Here is a 21090-nt window from a genome sequence, read left to right on the forward strand (position 1 = left end):
TTATGCAAGTTACAATATGTGTTCATCATAGAAAAAATAAAATATATAGATCTTTTTTTATGAACCTACATCATGCTTGGAAAACTATCAATCTTTAAAAGAAAACAGTGAAAAGCTGTAGTTCTACCGCCTAGAGATGACATTAATATGCTGATGTTTTTCCAGGTATTTTCCTATATCCTAAATTTATTTATAGCCTACATTTATTTACTTTTGGTGAAATTAAAGTGCCAGTGAAAACCAGGCACCAGTAAAAGATAATGCATTTAATAAAAATCTATAACCAGATGAAGAATATTTATGTTAGGCTGTAAGAGAAAAATATTTGAAGTAAATTAGAGAGGATTTAGTCTAATTATTTATCTTTACCCTTATTTTTTCCCACAAACAATGTAGATTACTTCTGTAATCCTAATTTGTAAACTCAATTCATCAAGTCTTTTCAATGGCTTAAATAATAAAAAAGAAATAAAAGGGCCACCACACACACAAAAGGAGCCCAGGTGTTGAAGGCTGCAGCAACCCAGGTCCCCTGCACGCACAGGAAGCAACGGGGCAGGCTGTGGCAGCTCCGCCTCATTGCCTGTGTGTTTACCCAGTGCCCCCACACATCCTCTGCTCCCCAGCTCCCTCTCCTCACAGTTGCCCTCTCACCTGCCCCTTCTCCCAGAAAATGATGAAGGACAACAACCTGGTACGCCACCTGGACGCCTGTGAGACCATGGGCAATGCCACAGCCATCTGCTCAGACAAGACGGGCACACTGACCACCAATCGCATGACGGTGGTGCAGGCCTACATCGGCGACGTCCACTACAAGGAGATCCCCGAGCCCAGCTCAATCAATGCCAAGACCATGGAGCTGCTGGTCAATGCCATCGCCATCAACAGCGCCTACACCACCAAGATTCTGGTGAGTGGGTACCACACGTGTCCTCCCCTAGAGGGAGCAATACCCAGGGAATGACGCAGAAGTACTGGGCAGGTGGAGGAATGCGATTCGTATTTCAAATCCTGCTGAACTATGTTGGTATGGTTAGATAATAAGCAATCCATTCCTCTTTGACTCAGGACTCTATTAACATTGCCATGATGTTCGTGTGAACAAAACAAAAAGACTGTTGTGAACTGTGTTTTTTAAGTCCTGTCATTGACCCTTCCTTACACACACACACAAATATTTTATTCGTTAGCTTTTGCTACGTAGTAAACTACTCCAAAACTTAGTGGCTCAAAACAGAAATGTGTATTTAGCTCAAAATTCTGTGGGTGAGGAGTTCAGGCTGAGCTCCACAGGGTGGTTCTTCTCATCTGAGATGTCTGATACCTCTGCCGTGGTTCCAGTGGACAGCTCTGCTGATCTTGGCAGGACTATAGGCTGATCTAGCATAGCCTCAGCTGGGCTGGTTCGTCTCTGCTCTGTGTGATCTCAACTCCTCTAGCAAGCTAGTGTGGGCTTGTTCACATGGTAACAACAGAGTTCCAAGAGTGCAGAAGTATGCAAGGTCTCTTGAGGCCTTGGCTCTAAACTGGCGTGCTGCTGTTTTCTGTTGGCCAGCATACGCTGGGAAGCTACCCCAAATTCACACCGTGGGATAAACAACTCTGCCCTTTGGTGAGGGGTAATGCAAAGGACTTGGAGTCGGGAAGGGGAATACCTGTGGCCTTTTTCACAATCTATCACTGATGATGATGTTATTGTTAGTAATAGTAGTAATCTTACTCATTTTGATAAGGTCTCACCTGCTGTCTCTGCTAAGCTCACCATGCTGTAATCTCTTTTTGGTTTAGAAACACAGGTTGCGTCTTTGTAATTAACCAGCATTCAGATGAAGAGAAACCCAGAGTTCATCCATCCAGATGTCTGCCAGCTCCCAGATGTAGGGCATTTCTGCCTTGTGAGCATCTGGGTGATCCACTGAGCTTTATTGTTTATCCTCCAAATGTGCCAAGCCCTGACCTCCCGCTTCTGTCCCAGAGCCAGCTGCAGCCTCTGAGATCAGGTTGGGTTTGTGGGAGCTGCCAGCAGCTTTATCAAAACAAGGAAAAGAGCGTGAGTCAGCAGCAGAGGGCTCTGGGCTGGTGGGGGGAGGAGGCGGCTCCTGCACCCTCTGCTGCAGCAGGGCAGCCCCCGTGTCACCCTGGAGCAGCAGGCCCAGGGAGACAGAACTGACAAAGCAGGAAAGTAGGTCGGAGAATGTGTGCAGACGGTGGCAGAGAACCCTGGGGGTGATTCCAGAAATGACAACGTTTTTGTCTTCTTTCCCCACCCCCACCCTGATTTGGGAACCAAGGGAAATCAAAGATGCTTTATTCTGTTCCCCGGGCCTTCCTAAAATAACTGAGATACTGTTAATGATGTTGTCCTGCAGGCATGGCAGAGAGGGGAGCAGGGCAATTCCCAGAGGAGGCTTCAGGCGATGTGGGCACAGCCCTGTGTGGTGGGCGTGGATTGAGATGTATGTCATTGATTATAGTCAAGAAGAGTTCTTGGGATCTGTCCAGAAGGCTGCAGTGATAAGTCTTGATTAAGCAGCACTTGGAGGCACTGGCGACATAGTTAAAACCTCATTTCCAGATGTTGGTGGATTGACTCTCTGTCCAGGTGGCGTAAAGGACAAAGGTCAGTCAACCCATCTGCTGAGGCTAGAGAGAGGCAGGGGCCCAGCAAACTGGGGTCCTTGTTGTATGACCCAGGCCAGGTCACTTACCTCTCGGACACCACAGTTGCCTTCTGTGCCTTGAACCTTGGCATCCTTGGATACCTCTGCCTGTCTTTCTGGGTCTTTTCCTGAACATGCCCCGACCACCTGGTCCCCTTTGCTGGGGGCTGACAGCCATCCATGTGGGAGGGACGGCAACTCCCACATATGACTAGGTAGTGGTTGAAACTCAGGAGCCAGATGTCCTGGGTTCAAATTCCCGACCAGCCATGTGACTATAAACAAATTACTTAACCTCTCAGTGCCTCCGTTTTCTGGGGGCAATACGGGGTCATTGTGAGGACACAGTGAGTTAGTAAATGGAGATTACTTAGCACTGAGTCGGCACTCATATGATGACTGTTATTTGGCAATAAAATTGCCCAGTGTAGAGGATTCTGAGCAGAGACGTTGGGGCTAGACAAGGAAAGGTGCTACCCAGTTTCACCATACAGACAAGCAGCGCCAAAGCCAACCTGTGGATACCCTAAAGCTATATGTTGAGTCAGGGGGTCCAGACCAGCTTCTTGGGCATCAGAACCAATCCTGCAGCCCGTTCAGCTGGTCATGAGACAGAAGGCCTGGGTACAGAGGGTCAGAGTCATAGCCAGGGCCTGCTAGGCATGTGGGAAAAGGGACTCTCAAGGGCTGCCCCTTCCTAGAAGAGGCTGTGGCTGCTCAGCTCAGGATAGAAGTCCAGCCAGGCATGGAAGTCTAGGTGCAGAAGGTCGTGAAACCATCCATGCAGGAGGAGACAGGGCAGGAAAGACATGCTGTGTCCATCTGCTTCACTATCCATCAGCTTTAATGGAGACGTGAGCCTGGCCTGGGAAGATAAGCCCCCGGGCAGGGTGGGGTTCCCACGCACTGTATCTCCCCTCCTCCGTGTCCCACCAGAGCAGGCTGTGGGCTCTTTAAGATCTGGAGACACAGGCGGCGCCTGTGGCTCAGTGAGTAGGGCGCCGGCCCCATATGCCAAGGGTGGTGGGTTCAAACCCAGCCCCGGCCAAACTGCAACAACAACAAAAAAAAAATAGCCGGGCGTTGTGGCGGGCGCCTGTAGTCCCAGCTGCTCGGGAAGCTGAGGCAAGAGAATCGCGTAAGCCCAAGAGTTAGAGGTTGCTGTGAGCTGTGTGAGGCCACGGCACTCTACCCAAGGGCGGTACAGTGAGACTCTGTCTCTACAAAAAAAAAAAAAAAGATCTGGAGACACAGCCCAGTCTTCCCTCATCCCCCTGGCACCAGTTGGGTGGATGGGAGGCTAAGTGAACGTATTAGCAAATGAAGATAGAGATGTGTACTCAATGAGAGGAGGGTGGATAGAGGGATGTGTGGGTGGATGGGTGGTGAAGAGAAGTTGATTGGCGTCTCAGGACACACTAATACCTCTCCTTCCTATTTTCTTGTTCTGGGGTCAGCAAGGCACAGAAGCTGGTGCCAGACCCAGTCCCATGGCCAAACTAGTGCTCTGGCAGTACCTCCAGCATGCTGAGCTAGTCTGTCTGCATTGACTCAGAGACCTCCTGACAGCTGGTGCCTTTTATTAAAAAAAAAAAAAAAAAAGGAAAAAGCTGGATGGGTATTTGCAAGGATAAATTGTGTGGGTGTCATCTACCTGGGTTCACAGACCTTAGACACCACCTAGTCCAGCCCCCTCACTTTACTCTGAGGCCAAGAAATGAAAAAGGATTTGGCCGGCATCGCCCCATGGGTTGGTGGAGTTCGAATCCAGATGCCCCGATACCCAGCCCAGGAAGCCACGGTGAAGAGCTTTGGCCCTGACGCCCAACAGGCCAGGGTTCACGCCCCACTCCAGCTGCGTGACCCTGCATGACCCTGAGCCCGTTACTTGATCTCAGCAGTCTGTGAGGTTAGCTTATGGTTAATCATAATTGCTGGCATTCACGCAGCCGGGCTCCATGCTGAGTGCTCAGCCTGAATCTCTGTGCAACAACCCACACAGTAGCTGACAGCATGCCCCTGGTTCATAGATAAGCATCCTGAAACTGGGAGCAGTGCAGGGTTGTGCCCAGAATCCCAGAGCAGGATGGGATCACAGAGTCCATGTAGGCCACCAGCACTGCGCCCCCGGCCCATCCAGCTTCACCTCAGCCCAAGGCTGCTAGGAAGGCTGCACGAGAAGGTCCCTGCCATGTGCCCAGCACAGCACTTGCTGCGAAGTGAGCACTCAGGCCCTGACAGCTGTTACTCTCATCCCCCGAGCCTTTCCCTCCGCCGTTTGCTCTGCAGTCACTATCCTTCTACCCTCTGCATCATCAGGCTAAACAGCACCTTCTCATCTTGCAGCTAAGGAAAATGAGCTGCAGAAACATCGAGCAACCTGCCCAGGTTGCTCCTGACCACCCAGGAGCAGAGTTGGGCCCAGAGAATTCTGGAGGCATTCACCAAGTGGGCGAGGGGCAAGGACATTCCAGGCAGGGACCACAGCCCCCCAAAGGCCCAGAGACCCAAAGATGTTTGGCTCATTCTACAAACCTAGTTGGGCGTGCCTGGGCACTTCTGTGGGGACCAGAATGATGAGAGGTGAGGCCGGGAGGGCTGGGAGAGCCCACTGGTGACATGTAAGCCCCTAAGAGGCTTTTCCTCCCACAGGGCACAGGCAGGGAGGCCAGGGACAGAGACCAGGAGGTGGCTGCAGAGGCCCAGCCCCACCCAGGCCTGTCCTTCCTGGGAATTTTTCTCCACTCTTATGTCTCATCATTGGGAACTTAACTTGCTGGAGGGAAGCTGCATGAATCATCTTTTAGTCAGAAATTGCTTCCTTGCCCAGAGACCCTGGCGCGCCCGCAGATTTCCTTTGTGGTCTCCACCGCTCTGTGCGTCACGCTTCCACCGGCTCCTTCTGGCCGCCCTGCCGCTCCTCTGGGCAGCAGCTGAGCTTCACGATGGAAATAGCTCTTTCCTTAGACTCGGGAGGCGCTGTGCTTTCTTGGGAAAATGTTCTCCTTCTCTGCCCACATTCACCCTGCATACTGAAACTACCCGGGCAGACCTTCTTTTTATATTTTCCTAGACCTCTTTCAGAAGAGGTTGACACCAAAGTTGACATCTGAACTACTGAGTCGAGGATGGGCGCTCGTGGAGCTGGAGAGTCTGATGTTTATGGTGTATTTCTGAAACTCAAACTGTTGAGAGAACAACACATCTCCCTGGAGCGCCTGGACTGGTACTGAAGGAAGGATTTCCCTGGCAGGACAGTTATCCAGAAAAAATAAGCCACACTTCACCTAGCATACCCAGTTCCTAAACTGAGGTGGCTACAAGGCCACCTGTCCCAGGGAGCCCCAATAACCCTCAGAAGGCTGGAAGCATCTGCTCGATTATATTTCCCATAAATCTTAGACCTGGCAAGCGGTAGAAGAGCTAAGGAGAGGGACTCCGGGAAGCAGAGACAGCCCTGAGCTCAGATCTCCTGGCTGCAAACCTAGGGCTCAGTCTAATATTCACATGAGCCTCCGAGGCCCTTGAGTCAGGCCACGCTCTTACTGGCCTCTGGCCAAGCCAGTGGTGCCAGTAGAAGGCTCTGGAAGGGACTTTGCAGGCCATTAAAGTGGGAGGTGGGCTGTGGGGCATAGTGCTTCTGGTGTGTGAGGTGATAGGGACCTTGGTGTTGAATTTGACTATTTTGATGATGGTTTTGGTTTGTATTTCTATTTTCCAAAAACACCCTCTCTAGGAAAAGAGTTTAAAGGAGATCACCCAGATGGAGAATCCCAATTTGTAATAGGCATTCATCCCACACCCCGCCCTTCAGCCCGATCCTCACATACTTGTGCACATACACACAACACACACACTGTAACACACACACCACACACTGTAACACACACACACCACACTGTAACACACACACACACACACACACCACACACTGTAACACACACCACACACACCGTAACACACACACACACCATACACACAACACACACACCATCCACAACACACACACCATAACACACACACACCATACACACAACACACACCCACACACCACACACACTGTAACACACACACCACACGCACTATAACACTCACACACACCATACACACAATACACACACCATCCACAACACACACACCGTAACACACACACACCATACACACAACACACACCCACACACCACACACACTGTAACACACACTGTAACACACACACCACACACACTGTAACACACACACACACCATACACAACACACACACCATACACACAACACATGCAACACACACACCATACACAACACACACACCGTAACACACACACACACACCATACACAACACACGCAACAAACACACACACCACACACACACCATACACACACCACACACACCGTAACACACACACACCATACACACGCCACGCACACCGTAACACACACACCATACACACAACACACACAACAAACACACACAACACACACCATAACACACACACACCATACACACAACACACACACCATGCACCCCACACTCAACACACCCATAGCACAACACATGCACCACCCCCACACCATTCACCTTACGCACATCACAAAACACACACCACACACTACACATACAACATACAATACAGAATGCGTGCAGTGCACACCCTATACATCATAGACACACCACAGACACACATGCACAGAGCACTGGAGAGCTCGGGAGGTTCCCTGAGGAGCCTACTTTCCAGGAGAGCATGGCCACATCCCGGGGACCCATGCTGACCTCCTGTCCCCCAGCCTCGGGGAAAGTCCCGGGCTCACTGGCAAGGCTGGACCGCCTCGCTCTCCTCAGAAGGCAGGCCCTTAGATGACAATTCTCAAGGCCAAATTCTGCCCAGAATTGGTGTCCCCTTAGCAGCACCCCACACTCAAACACAACATTATTCATTGACTAATGTTCACTGGCTACGCACGGTGCTACACAGGAGGGCGTGCAGGGATGGGCAAGGCAGGCTGCCCCTGTCCTCAGAGCCCTCCAACAGTCGCCTTGGTCAGCTAGTGACCCAGGGTTCTCAGACACCAGTGGGCGAGACAGCGCTGCTGGGAGAGCATGTGCAGTGGGCTCAGGCCAGGACCCCCCGGTCGGATTTTCACTTGGTACTTACTAACAGTGCGGCCTTGCCTCTCCAGGCCTCAGTGTGTACAGCTGTTCAATGGGAATAATAACAGCCCCAGCCAGCCGAGGAGCCAGGAGGCTGCGACTGGATGATGCCTATAAGGAGCGTGGTGGAGTGATGAGCACAGGGTGGGTGTGCGGGAGAAGGCTCATAGTGCTGCTGCCGAGGTTGGGCTGATGGACAACCTGGGCACCCGGGGAGCCGTCTGGCAATGCTTGTCCTGGAAGGATGGCGGTGAGTCACCAGAAACAGCCAATTAGCATGAAGTCATTTTCTACTGCCCTCCTGGAAACATCCTCACATCGCAGCTACTGCGGTTGACCACGCTAGGGGTTTGTTACCATGAGATTTGTTTGTGTGTCTTTTGTTAGTTATTTGATTTTTTAATTTGGAATAAAACACACAAGTCATATAATGTACCAACTTGACCATTTTGAAGTGTACGTTTAGTAGCATTAAGTACCTTCGCTTTGTGGTGCCACGGATCTGCAGAACTCTTTTCAGTTTGCAGATTAAACTTTGCACCTACACCGTGACTCCACCCTCCACCCCCAGCCCCGGGAATCGCTGTTCTACTTTGCATCCGACTACAGGCAATCCCCCAGTTGCAAACATCAGACTTAGACACTACTAGGAACAGAGGCTATTACAGTAAATCCCTAATGTTACAAACATCCTACTGATAGACTGCTCACCCTTACGAACGGAGTCTATTATAGCTAATAGATAACTTTGCCTGCCCCAACGTACATACAAATTGAACTCAAGAACAAACCTACAGAACCCATCTTGTTCATTACCCGGGGACGGCCTGTACCCTAGGGAGCTCAAAGAAGTGAAACCGTACAGTATTTGTCTTTTTGTGACTTGCTGATTTCATTTAGCACAATGTCCTCAAGATTCCTCCTTGTGGCAGCGTGTGTCAAAATTTTCTTCCTTTTTAAGACGGGATAATATTCTATGAAGTGTATGGGCCACATTTTGTTTATCTGTCATCCATTGGTGGACACTTGGGTTGTTGGCTATTGTGAAGAGTGCTGCTGTGAACATGGGTGTGCAAATATATCCAAGTCCTTGTTTTCAGTTATTTTGGGAGTGTGCCCAGAATTGGACTTGCTGGATCAGATGGTCATTGTCCTATGTTTAATTTTTGTGGAATTGCCATACTGTTTTCCATAATGGCCATATCATTTTACTTCCCCATCAACAGGGTCCCAGGCTTCCAGGGGGTCCACATCCTCCTTGATACTTGGCATTTTCTGTTTCTTTCCCTTTTTTGAATTAGCCTTTCTAACTGGTGTGAGGTGCTACATGATGTGGTTTTGTTATCTCCCTTTGCAGATGTGATTTATCACTTGTAGCTTTTCAAGTCATCACTCATTGATCTTAGCTCCATTCCCTCCCTAGTATCCCAAAACCAGAGCATGAATTGTCCCTTCCAAGGTACGATTGCAGCTGCTCCCAGCATTCCCAAAGGGCTCAACACTGTGTAGAGAAATGTGCCGATGAGCTGGAACTGGAATCAAGGGGGTGTTGGGGGCTGCAGGGTCTGTGACTAAGAGCAAGTCACTTCCCTCCGTGGGCCTGTTGTCTGTCCCCCAAAACAGGAACAATAATACCAATGCCTTAACTCCCTTGCAGAGTTGGAGCCCTGGGGATAAAAAGGCTCTTGTAAATTCTACAACAAGAGCAAACCCTCCCGGGTTTGTCAGGATAAAAAAAGCCTAAAGAGAAAGGGGGAGGGTCTCTGCTTCTTAGTAACGCACGTAGGCGATTTCAGAGCTCAAGTTCATGGAAACAAATTGAATTACGGAGGAGGCAGCTCTGCCATTTGCAACTATGGATGGTTTGAAATCCTTTTAGAGGAAAATTAAAATATTTCACAGAGAGTAATAAAATGCTGGGTGTTTTTCAGGCATGACTGTTCGACTCTCTTGGGCAAATAAGTAATTAGGCGTTTTTATTTAAGTTTTCTGTGTCATCATTTTCTTTCATTAGTGGAGAGGGAAAGAAACTGTTGGGGAAAATACATAAAATTCTGGAAATCACCGGAAAGTTGATTATGAAATTGTGAAAAAAAATCTATATATCTCTATTAATGTTTTTTTTTTTAACACAACATAACAGCATGCTGTAAAGACAAAGAGAAGCTCTTAGAATTTATTTTCCCAAATGTCAGAAATGGGAGGCTGATTCGTCTGCTTCCCAGTAAAATCCCATCAAGGAGTTTGGGAACAGGAAGCCTTCCCGGGCTGTGACACCTGTGTGTGGCTGTGGGCCCTGAAGAGCTGACCACGCCCTGAGGGACCTCTGGCTCTTCCTCACCCCACCCACCCTCCCTCACTGTGGCCCACTTTAAGGAAAGGGCTGATTTCCCTCTGAGCTAGAAGTCATCTGCCCCAGCCTCTCCATTTTACAGGTGGGTAAACTGAGGTTCTGGGGCTCTTTCCTTGCTGTTCCCGCCTGGGTCTCAGGCCCACTGCATGTTGATGCCTGTACCCTACATGGTTCAGCTCTGCTCCATAGCCTAAGCCTGACTGAAGGTGGAGAGTAGGCTGGGGACCTGTCCAGTTCCCAACCAAGGGTCCCCCAGTCTCTGCGTAGCCAGCCTGTGCTGGCGTCTTCTTTAGTCTACCTTCTTCCTGCCTGGGCTGCCTTTTTTGAGCAACACAAGGGGAGATAAGGATGAGGATCCCGAAGGCCCCTGTGTGAGGCTATTCTGAGAACCATGGAAAGCCCCTCCTGTGGGGACACAGATGTGCTCATGGCTACTTATTCCTTGTCACAGTCTCTCCAGGGCTTGGTTTATCTCTGGTGGCTTTTACCACCTATAAAGCCACCTCCACCCGAGCCGCTGCATATTAATTGTATGTGAGCGGCATGGATGGGCGTGTGCATTCATGGTGGAGGTGAGCGCACCTGCAAACCTGCACTCCCACAGCTGTCTGCAAATCCCAATAGTGCCCTTGTAGAGGCGTCTTGTCCTTACCTGCCAACACTTGTCTCCCCCACAAGACTGATCTACATGGAACCATCTAGCAAAAAGTTAGTAAGCACCTTCTGCATACTGGGCTCTGTGGTTCCCTGAGAACCCAGAGAGGAAGAGAATACAAGTGCTTTACTTAGGAGAAAACAGACCCAGGAGGCAATTTTCAAACACAAGGAGATATTTGAGCTGGTCCCTAAAGGACCAGAAGTTTGCCTGGCAGAGAAAAGAAAGGGACCCTCCCAGAAGGAACAGCAGAAATGAAGGCGCAGAGGCACGGGTCAGCCACATAAGGAATCAAGGGGTGCTGGGAGATGCAGCTGGTGTGTTCTTTTTGTTTTTTTTTTTTTTGTAGAGACAGAATCTCACTTTATGGCCCTCGGTAGAGTGCCGTGGCCTCACACAGCTCACAGCAACCTCCAACTCCTGGGCTCAAGCGATTCTCTTGCCTTAGCCTCCCGAGCAGCTGGGACTACAGGCGCCCGCCACAACGCCGGCTATTTTTGGTTGCAGTTTGGCTGGGGCCGGGTTTGAACCCGCCACCCTTGGTATATGGGGCCGGCGCCTTACTGACCGAGCCACAGGCGCCGCCCGCAGCTGGTGTTTTACTGAGAGTCCCTGGGGCGGTGGTGAGTGGTTTGCAGAGGGCCAGCCCAGAACAGGTACAGAAGAGTGTGATGGAGAAGGAAAGAGGGAGGGACCAAGAGAAGGGATAAGTCATTTGCAGCTTATTCATATGATGGAATCTATAGAGCAGTTAAAAATAAAAACACTGAAGACAGCCCAGTGGCTCACGCCTATAATCCCAGCACTCTGGGAGGCTGAGGTCAGGAGTTCAAGACCAGCCTGAGCAACACAGGAAACCCCTTCTACACAAAGTAGAGAACTGAGCCAAGCATAGTGGCATATACCTGTCGTCCTAACTACTCAGAAGCTGGGGAGGGAAGATGTTTTGAGTCCAGGAGTTAGAGTTTGCAGTGAGTTATAAAGATACCACTGTACTCTAGTCCCAGTGACAGAGCATGACGCTGACAAAAAAAGATGTAGCCAGGTGTTGTGGCAGGCACCTGTAGTCCCAGCTACTCGGAAAGCCGAGGCAAAAAGATCGCTTGAGCCCAGGAGTGTGAGGTTGCTGTGAGTTTTGATGCTTCAGCACTGTAGCCTGGGCAACAGAGTGAGACTCTGTCAAAAAAAAAGGAAAGGAAGGAAGGAGAAGAAAACAAACCAAAACACATATTCTTGCTTGTAGCTTTTGGTTCTTAAAAAAAAGAAAAAAGGAACAAATTGGAGCCATAAAAATGAATGGTTCTCAAAAGCAGAATGGAGTAAAGCAAATCACAGGAGACTAGTCTCCCCATATGAGGCGTGCCGTGTGCACAACAGCCCCCCAAGTACACACAGACTGGTGCATTGTGCTAAACTGCATCAAATTGCTCACATGTCTATCTTTTTTTTTTTTTTTTTGAGACAGAGCCTCAAGCTGTCACCCTGGGTAGAGCACCATGGCGTCACAACTCACAGCAACCTCCAACTCCTGGGCTTAAGCGATTCTCTTGCCTCCGCCTCCCAAGTAGCTGGGACTACAAGCGCCCGCCACAACACCCAGCTATTTATTTTTTTTGGTTGTAGTTGTCGTTGTTTGGCAGGCCCGGGCTGGATTTGAAGCCGCCAGCTCTGGTGTATGTGGCTGGCTCCTTAGCCCCTTGAGCTACAGGCAAAAGTAGCATTTTCAATCGATTCAACCTAAATCAACATCACGAGGGACAACCTGTCCATTCCCGGGATATTACTCAGCAATCAAACAGAACAAATTATTGTCACATGCAACAGCTCACCTGGATCTCGAGAGGGTTATTCTGAGTGAAAATGCCAATCTCCAAAAGTCACATGCTGTATATTCCTTTGATATAACCACTGGAAATGATGAAAGCGTGAAGGTGGAGAACAGATCAGTGGTTGCTGGGGCCAGGGAGGAGAGGGGAAGAAGGAGACAGCAACTATAAAAGTAGTGCAGGGACCCTCGTGATGAACTGTCCTGGATCTTGACCGTGGGGGGGAGGGCAGGAATCCACATGCGATGCCATTGCATAGAAAATACACATGTGCCTGTGTGTGCACACGCGTGAGTGTATGCAGAGCTGGTGAAATCTGAACAAGGTCAATTTTATTATGTCAGCGTCCCCGTCCTGGCTGTGACATTGTACTGTGACTTCTACTGATACTAGAAGTTAGCGTTGGAAGAAACTAGATGAGGACTGTGTCACATCTCTCTGTATTATTTCTCATTACTTGGGTCTACCGTCATCTAAAACTAAAAAGTTCGAATGTACACTCAGTACCGATCTATGCCAAATTTAAGGTAGAGGTTGTTTCTGGGACACGGGGTGAGTTATACAGGTGGGGAGAGGGATGCAGAGGGGATTCCATTTTATCTGTAACATTTCACTTCTTTCAAAAGAAAAATCTGAAGCAAACAAGGCATAATGTTAGGATCCTACCAGGCTGGATGGGAAGTACACACCTGTCTTTTGTATCACTCCCTTGTCTTTTTTATGTGTGAAATAATTCATGATTTTTCAAATGCTGATCTTGCTTAACTGGCGGCAGGACTGGACCCGGGATAGCAGGACCTGGGGGTGGATGGAGTGGGCCCAAGGCTTCCTAAGGGCTCAGTCCCCACTCCACAGGCCACCGGTGGCAGCCCCAGGGCCTCCGGGGACAGGGAGCTCCCCTAGAGCAAGCCCTGCACCTCCACGTGAGCCACTCCCACCTCTCTTTGCAGCCCCCGGAGAAGGAGGGTGCCCTGCCCCGGCAGGTGGGCAACAAGACGGAGTGCGGCCTGCTGGGCTTTGTGCTGGACCTGAGGCAGGACTATGAGCCCGTGCGCACCCAGGTGCCAGAGGAGAAGCTGTACAAAGTGTACACCTTCAACTCGGTGCGCAAGTCCATGAGCACTGTCATCAAGCTGCCGGACGAGAACTTCCGCATGTACAGCAAGGGAGCATCTGAGATAGTGCTCAAGAAGTAAGCGGTGGCCAGGGGCGGGGAGCTGGGGACGTCCAGGTCACACAGCACTGGCTGCCCTCTAAGCTGGGCCTGGAACCCTGCCCCCGCTGGAGTGGCCATCTAGGCACAGAGAGGGCCCTGTCCAAGGTCACCTACCAAGACTCGCCTCCAGGGCTCCTCGCCTACTTTTTCTACTATATCCCCTTAAAAATTTCTATAGACAAGGGCCAGGTATGGTGGCTCATGCCTGTAATCCCAGCACTTGGGAGACCAAGGCAGGTTGATTGCCTGAACTCACTGGTTCGAGACCAGCCTGAGCCAGAGTGAGACCTCTAGCCGCCCGTTGTGGCGGGTGCCTGTAGTCCCAGCTACTTGGAAGGCCAAGGCAAGAGAATCGCTTAAGCCAGCGGTTCTCAACCTGTAGGTTGCGACCCACAGGAACTGTATTAAAGGGCCGCAGCATTAGGAAGGTTGAGAACCACTGGCTTAAGCCCAAGAGTTTGAGGTTGCTGTGAGCTGCGACACCACAGCATTCTACCAAGGGTGACCAAGTGAGACTCTATCACCAAAAAAAAAAAAAAAAAAAATTTCTATAGACAGAGAGTCCTCTCCATTCTCCTCCCAGAGTCACTGGATCACCAGGACTTTCTACCCCTTGTCACACTCGGGTCTCTCTGATTTCACTTCCCTCAGGATAGAGTCCGTTGATGGTAACTATTGTCACTATCAGCTCAGCTCATCTGATTCCAGGTGTGAGAAATAAGCCTGGAGAACTAAACTAGTCCCTTCTCCCAGGGCCTCAGTTTCTTCATTTGTACAATGAGGGGATTGGCCCCGGCTTACACATTAGATCACATTAATCACTCCAGGGAGCTATTAAAGAAACCCTGATTCCTGGATTTACCCCAGACAGATTGAATGGGAACCTCTGGGGTGGGTCGTTATTAAATGCTCCCCCAAGTGCTTCTCACTGCTACCCCATATTTTATGTCCTTGGCGAACTGGTTTAGCTGTGAAACTGCTTTTTCAGATGACCATTTGTGAACATGTAAAAGAGGCTGCCAATTTCACCTGCCTGGGCCCTGTGGGGAATGCAGGGCGGGCACCAGCTGGGCATCGCAGTTAGGAGGAAGGCTCCTTGGGCTCCTCATCTCTCTCCCTTCCTCTCCCAGGTGCTGCAAAATCCTCACCGGGGCGGGCGAGCCCCGAGTCTTCCGGCCGCGAGACCGGGACGAGATGGTGAAGAAGGTGATAGAGCCCATGGCCTGCGACGGGCTGCGCACCATCTGCGTGGCCTACCGCGACTTCCCCAGCAGCCCCGAGCCCGACTGGGACAACGAGAATGATATCCTCAATGAGCTCACCTGCATCTGCGTGGTGGGCATCGAGGACCCCGTGCGGCCCGAGGTAGGCCCCCCGGGGCCAGGGAGTGGGGCGATCACCCAGAGTCCAGCCACCGGGTGATCTGGAATAAGTCATCTCACCTCTCTAAGCCTCAGTTTCCACGCAGCACCTGTGTGATCCTACCTGATCCTAAATTCACACTCATCAGACCAACGTAGGCACTGGGTCCCCTGAGATGGACACGGACGGAATCACAGGCTGTCAAACAGGTGTTTCTCTTCCCAAAGGGACAGTCCTAGAGGTCTACCCAGCCACCAGGAGCTCTTCCCTCTGGTCCTGCAAGGGACAGACGTAGGAACTGCCCTGCTGCAAAAGCCTTTTGCTCCACAGGAGCCAGCATCTCTTGTAACACGAGCATAGGTCTAGATTCCAAGGTCCCTGCAGAGAGCACACCCAGGTGTGATCGCACTCAGGAGGCCCCAGTGTGGCACCCCAGCCCAGTGCAGTCTACTTAGCAGTTTACCCTAGCAAGCCTGCCAGGAGCTGACAGCCTCCCTTTATCAGGTTTCCAGAGGAACAGAGCTGGTGAGTGCAGAAGGGAAAAGGGGTGACAGAACCCACCTCATGAGGACCAAGGAGGTGATGCCTGTAAGTGCACCTGGTGGGGTGCTCAACTCAGAGTAGGTAATCAGTCTCCTTTTGCTGGATCTGCACCTGTGGGAAAGGCCGAGAATTCAAGTGCTGGAGGCTTGCAGGGTCAGGTACAAAAAAGGGAAAGGGGCCAGGCATGGTGGCTCACATTATGATCTTATCCCTCTGGGAGGCCAAGGCAATGGATTGCCTGAGCTCAAGAATTTGAGACCAGCCTGAGCAAGAGTGAGACCCCATCCCTATAATGCCAGCTACTCAGGAGGCTGAGGCAGGAGGATCTCTTGAGCCTAAGACTTTGTTTCTGTAAGCTATGACACCAGGGCACTCTAGCCAGGGTGACAGAGTGAGACTCTGTCTCAAAAAAGGGGGGGAGGGCAAGAGCTCTGAGTGACGGGGAGGGGGAGGCCTGAGAGGGGCTGAGCTAGGGCCCTGGCATTCTCTGTCGACAGCATGGTCATCCAGAGAAGTGGGCTTCGCATACAGACTATGGTGGAGGGAGGGCTGGAACCAGCCCCAACTTCATCACTAACAAGCCACTTCCCCACATTGTGCCTTAGTCATTCATCTGTGAAATAGGAGCTTGGCCCACGTGTCCCTCAGGCCCATCTCTGACATGCTCAGACCAGAGCCTGCTGTCTGCAGGCCTCACCCTCAATCTTTACTTCCGTCGGTCAGTGCTTCCTTCCAAGGTGCTGGCGACCTTGGGTCAGCTCCAGAATGTACATTTAGAAATTAGAAACTGTACTTGGGAGCTGTGACTTACTCGAGTGACAGAAGAGTCCAGGGACATGGGCTTCAGTCCTGCCTGCCAGTCCCTCCCAGAAGGCCTCAGGTGCGTCGCTTCCCTGGACCCGTGTCCCCCCCTGAAAGCTGAGAGAGACTGCCCAGCATTTATGAGTGTGCAGCACAGCACGGTTGTAGGCAAAGCTGCTAGAGCGCATGGAAGCTCAGACCTGTTTAAGCAGCAGGATGGGATGGACACGGAACCTGAGGAGACTGGCCGGTTTACGTTTTTGTTTCCTGAGGAGAGGTAATTCCTGCCACCTCTAGCCCCCTGCCCATTTCCCACCTCAAAGAGAGCCCATGTGTTGGATGACAGGCCTCCAGGGATTATCTGTGCCCATGGTGGCCATGTTTTTGCTGAGCTCTCCCAGGTTCTGTCCTCTTGGGCTTATCCCACTTCACAGAATTCTTTGTCACCCTGGCTTGATTCTCATGGGTGAACCCCCTAGTGAAACTCAGCTAGAAGGAAAATAGCCCGGACCACCTCGAGGGTCCTCCAGACATGTTCAGATTCACTTTGCAACTGCAGGAAAGCAATCTCCGCCTCCCTCAGTGTCCCTGCCTGTGCCAGTCCAGGGCTTGCATCGCCACATCGCCTTCCTCCCATGAGATGACCACGGGCCAGGGCAGATTAAAACACCCCGCCATAATTCCCTGCCGCAGGGACGGATTGAAGCCAGTGCCGATAAAGCCACCAGGAGAGCCACGGGCTGAGATTTGCTGGGTGATCTGGGGGTGTTTGGAGCCCTTGGAGTCACAGACAACGGCTGTCACCAGAAACAACAGATGTTTAAAAGCCTTTATTTAATGAAAACAGGAAGCGCCCATTCCCTGGCTTCTCTTCCTCAGTGAGAAAATATCTAGGATAATTTTAGCAAAAGAAGTTGTTCTTTTCCCCAAAATTTGTTTATTTATTTATTTTTAATTTCACAGCGATTTTCTGTATGTGGAAAGCATATGTGAGCCAGATCAATGCTTCTGGGGTTTGAGTCTTCAATCATCTCTGGATCATCGGTGCTCAGGATAGTTAGATGTTCAATAGCTGTTGCAATAAGTGAACCGTGAGCAAATAAGAAGGTACTGAGAACAGTTTATGGGGACAGGCCACTGGGGCAGAGGAATCCAGAGTGGCCTCTTACACAAAGAGACTTTCCCTTGTAAGTGGGACAGATCTGACATGTGGATGTCAGGAAGTGGGGCCATGTCAGGCGGAGGGGACAACATGAGCAGAGGCAGGAAGGTGGTATGGAATACTGAGTGTTTACAGAGCATTCAATAACCCTGTTGCATTTATGAGAGAAAAGGCGAGAAAGGAAACTTGAAGCCAAGTTGGGAAGGGTTTGCATGCCCCTGTCCCATGCATGGTGCCATTTGTGGCTTGTCCCAGAACACTCCCAGCCTTACTGAAGGGTGGGCATTATCATCCCCATTTTACAGATGAGGAAACCGATGCTTGTGTGGCCCAGGGCAAAGCCTGGCCCAGCCTTCTGGTCTCCAAGCCCTCTTTCCATGAGGCAAGGAAGCCCTCACCGTGCAGAGAAAAGTAGAGGGTCCATAAAAATTAGCCCCCTTTTTCTCACAGAGCCAACTTGTTTGGAGAGGCCCAGAGAGTGGCTAGTTTGGGCTCCCTGAGACAGTCTTGAAAGCAGGAGTCTTTCTAAAACACCAGTTACAGGCCAAGCGAGGTGGCTCACGCCTGTAATCCTAGCACTCTGGGAGGCCGAGGCAGGTGGATTGCTTGAGTGCACGAGTTCAAGACCAGCCTGAGCAAAAGCAAGACCCCGTGTCTACTAAAAATAGAAAAACTGAGGCAAGAGGATCGCTTGAGCTCAAGTTGGAGGTTGCTGTGAGCTATGCTGCTACAGCACTGTACCCAGGGTGACAGCTTGAGACTCTGTCTCAAAAATAAATAAACAAAATAAAAATAAAATACCAGACACCTCATTCACAGTACCAGGAACAAGTCCCTTGTTCTGACACCTGACCATAGGCTCCTCTCCAGCTTCATGGCCACCACACCTTACCCCACCCGCACCCTCAACCTCAACCTCAACACCCCTCTATCACCTGCACCATGGCCCCCCGACCCAGTCACACCTCAGGCCTTCTCTGTACCTCCTGGATGGTTCTTTTGTATTTTTTCTTTTTTCTTTTTTTTTTTTGAGACAGGATCTTTCTCTGTTGTCTAAGCTAGAGAGAGAGCAGTGGAGTCATCACTGCTCACTGCCACCTCAATCAAGCAATCCTGCAATTCAAGTGACACCCCCTACCCCCCAACCTGCCTAGCCTCCCTAGTACCACCATGTCAGGCTAATTTTTCTATTTTTTTGTAGCGACAGGGTCTCACTCTTGCTCAGGCTGGTCTCCAACTCCTGACTTCAAGTGATATTCACATCTTGGCCTCCCACAGTGCTAGCCTTACAAGCATGAGCCACTACAGCTGGCCTTGTGGACAGTTGTCTGCAGCCATGACCACTTCATGTTCATTGTGGCCTCAGCCCCAGCCCAGTGCCAGGCACCAGAGCCTTAATTGGTGTTGACTGAAGGGAACCAACTCAAACATCCCTTCCCTGAGGAAACTCTCCCTGATTTCTCCTCCCTACCCACTTCCTTCAACCATGGCAGAGCCCTCTGTGCTCATATACACTAAAGTAACCACTCCCAGAGCCTTTTATATAGGACTCTACCAAAGACTGCCTCGGTACAGGAGTATAGGCCTGACACAGAGTAAAACTCCATTATCTGAAAAGAAAGGTCAGCTGAAAAAATTAGCTAGACATTGTCTACCACGGAGCAGTCAGCCTTAGAGGGAATGGGCACCCCGTCATCAGAGGTGTGCAAGCAGGGGCTGGCCTGGGAAGGAGCAGAGAGTCGGAGTCAATGACCCAAAGTCCCTTTCAACTCTAAGACCTCTAGCGTCTTTGAAAGAAACATAACCTAAATTCCTCCTTCTGGGGCAGGAGACAGCAGAGGTACAGCCCAGGTTATAGCCACTATGAGCACATCAGTAAGTTATGTAAATAGACTGTCCACGTCCCCACTCCCTCCAACTTTGTTAAAAGAGGTCACATTTGCTTATGTGAGCAGCCTCCATGGTACGAGGCAGAGGCCTTGCTCATGCGGCCCTCAGACCCTAAGCAAGAACAAGGCAGCCCCTCCCCAGACCCTGGAAATAAACCCTAGAGTGGACCTGTGGTCAGCTAGATCTTCTCGAACCATTCGATGAGAAGGAGGTCACCACCAGCCACTGCAGAGCCAGTCCCAGACAGCTTCAGTAGATGAAGAGGCTGCTTTACCTAGACACAGACCCTGCCCCTCCAGGGCCACCATTCCTCTACCACAAGACGGCCATGCTTGGGAGCCAGGTGTCCTCCTGCAAGAGTCACGGTGGAGCCTCTGAAGGAGGGCAGCCCCACAGGCTGAGGCTGAGACAGATGGCTGGTGGCCGGGGTATAGAAGAGACAGAAGGCCAGAGGCAGGGAGACCAGAGGGGGGTCTGGGCAACAGCTCTGCTTGAGACGGTGGAGGGGGTGGACACAGGCAAGATATTTTCAAGGTCAATCCTTGTTTTCTTACAATTCCTGAGAGCAGAGAAGAGACCAGTAGGCAGGAGTTGTTCAGTCAGGTTTTGGAGCAATGTTTCGACTCTTTCTTTGTATCAGTTTCCAAAGGCTGCCGTAATAAAGTCACACAAATGGAGTGGCTCCAATGGCAGAAATTTGTCATCTCATAATTCTCGAGACTGGAAGTTCATCCCTTTCTAATCAAGGTGCTGGCAAGGGTGGCTCCTTCTGAGGCTGTGAGGAGAATCTGCTGCAGGCGCCTCTCCCAGCTTTTAGTGGTTTCTGGCAATCTTCCGTGTTCCTTGGGGCAGCACCCCGATCTCTGCCCTCATCATCACGTGGCACCTTTCTTGCATATCTTTGTGTCCAAATTTCCCCTCTGTATAGGGGCACCAGTGACCGCTCACCCTGATGAACTCATTTTAACTTGATGACTTCTATAAAGACCCTTTCTCCAAATAAGGTCATGGTCACAGGTACTGGGAATTAGGACTCCAACATACCTTTTTAGGGAGTCACAATTCACCTCATACAGGCTTCAGACTCTCAGCAGTGGTTTGGTGGGGTGGACACAGGAGTGAGCTCCTGTCACCAGGTATGCAAGAGCAGTGGGGAGTGGGACTCGGCCCTTCCAGGCCTGAGAGTCTAACATGCTTTGAGCTTCCTATAAAACAGGATTTTCCTCCTGACATGCTCTTTCCCAGGCAAAGACGTTTTGTAGCAAATATTTTATTATCTGTTATTGCCCATGGATAAGAATCATTTGTTCATTGATTTGTGTTGTATATAAAGGGCTATAGCAGCCCCAGGCTAGGTTTTGTATCTTGTTTGCTGGGCAGACCCCCAGCTCTGCACAGGGGCAGCTACTGGGCCACAATAGGGCACAGCTGCTAAGTCTGATGTGGCCCAATTGGCTCAGATATCTGTCTGT

At 50.6% G+C, this 21090-nt stretch overlaps 1 protein-coding gene across 9 annotated transcripts in view; it reads left to right on the forward strand.

Annotated features, from left to right (window-relative positions):
• ATP2B2 (ATPase plasma membrane Ca2+ transporting 2) overlaps positions 1-21090 on the forward strand; it is a 373264-nt gene that overhangs the window by 328775 nt on the left and 23399 nt on the right. For all 9 annotated transcript variants that reach the window (XM_053600589.1, XM_053600581.1, XM_053600583.1 and 6 more), the window contains 3 exons: positions 671-913; positions 13595-13836; positions 14991-15225. In XM_053600589.1, the coding sequence (XP_053456564.1) occupies positions 671-913; positions 13595-13836; positions 14991-15225 (720 nt within the window). The remainder of the gene's footprint in view (positions 1-670; positions 914-13594; positions 13837-14990; positions 15226-21090) is intronic.

The sequence above is a fragment of the Nycticebus coucang genome, chromosome 8 (genome assembly GCF_027406575.1).
Source record: "Nycticebus coucang isolate mNycCou1 chromosome 8, mNycCou1.pri, whole genome shotgun sequence".
In the NCBI taxonomy this organism is placed as follows: Eukaryota; Metazoa; Chordata; class Mammalia; order Primates; family Lorisidae; genus Nycticebus; species Nycticebus coucang.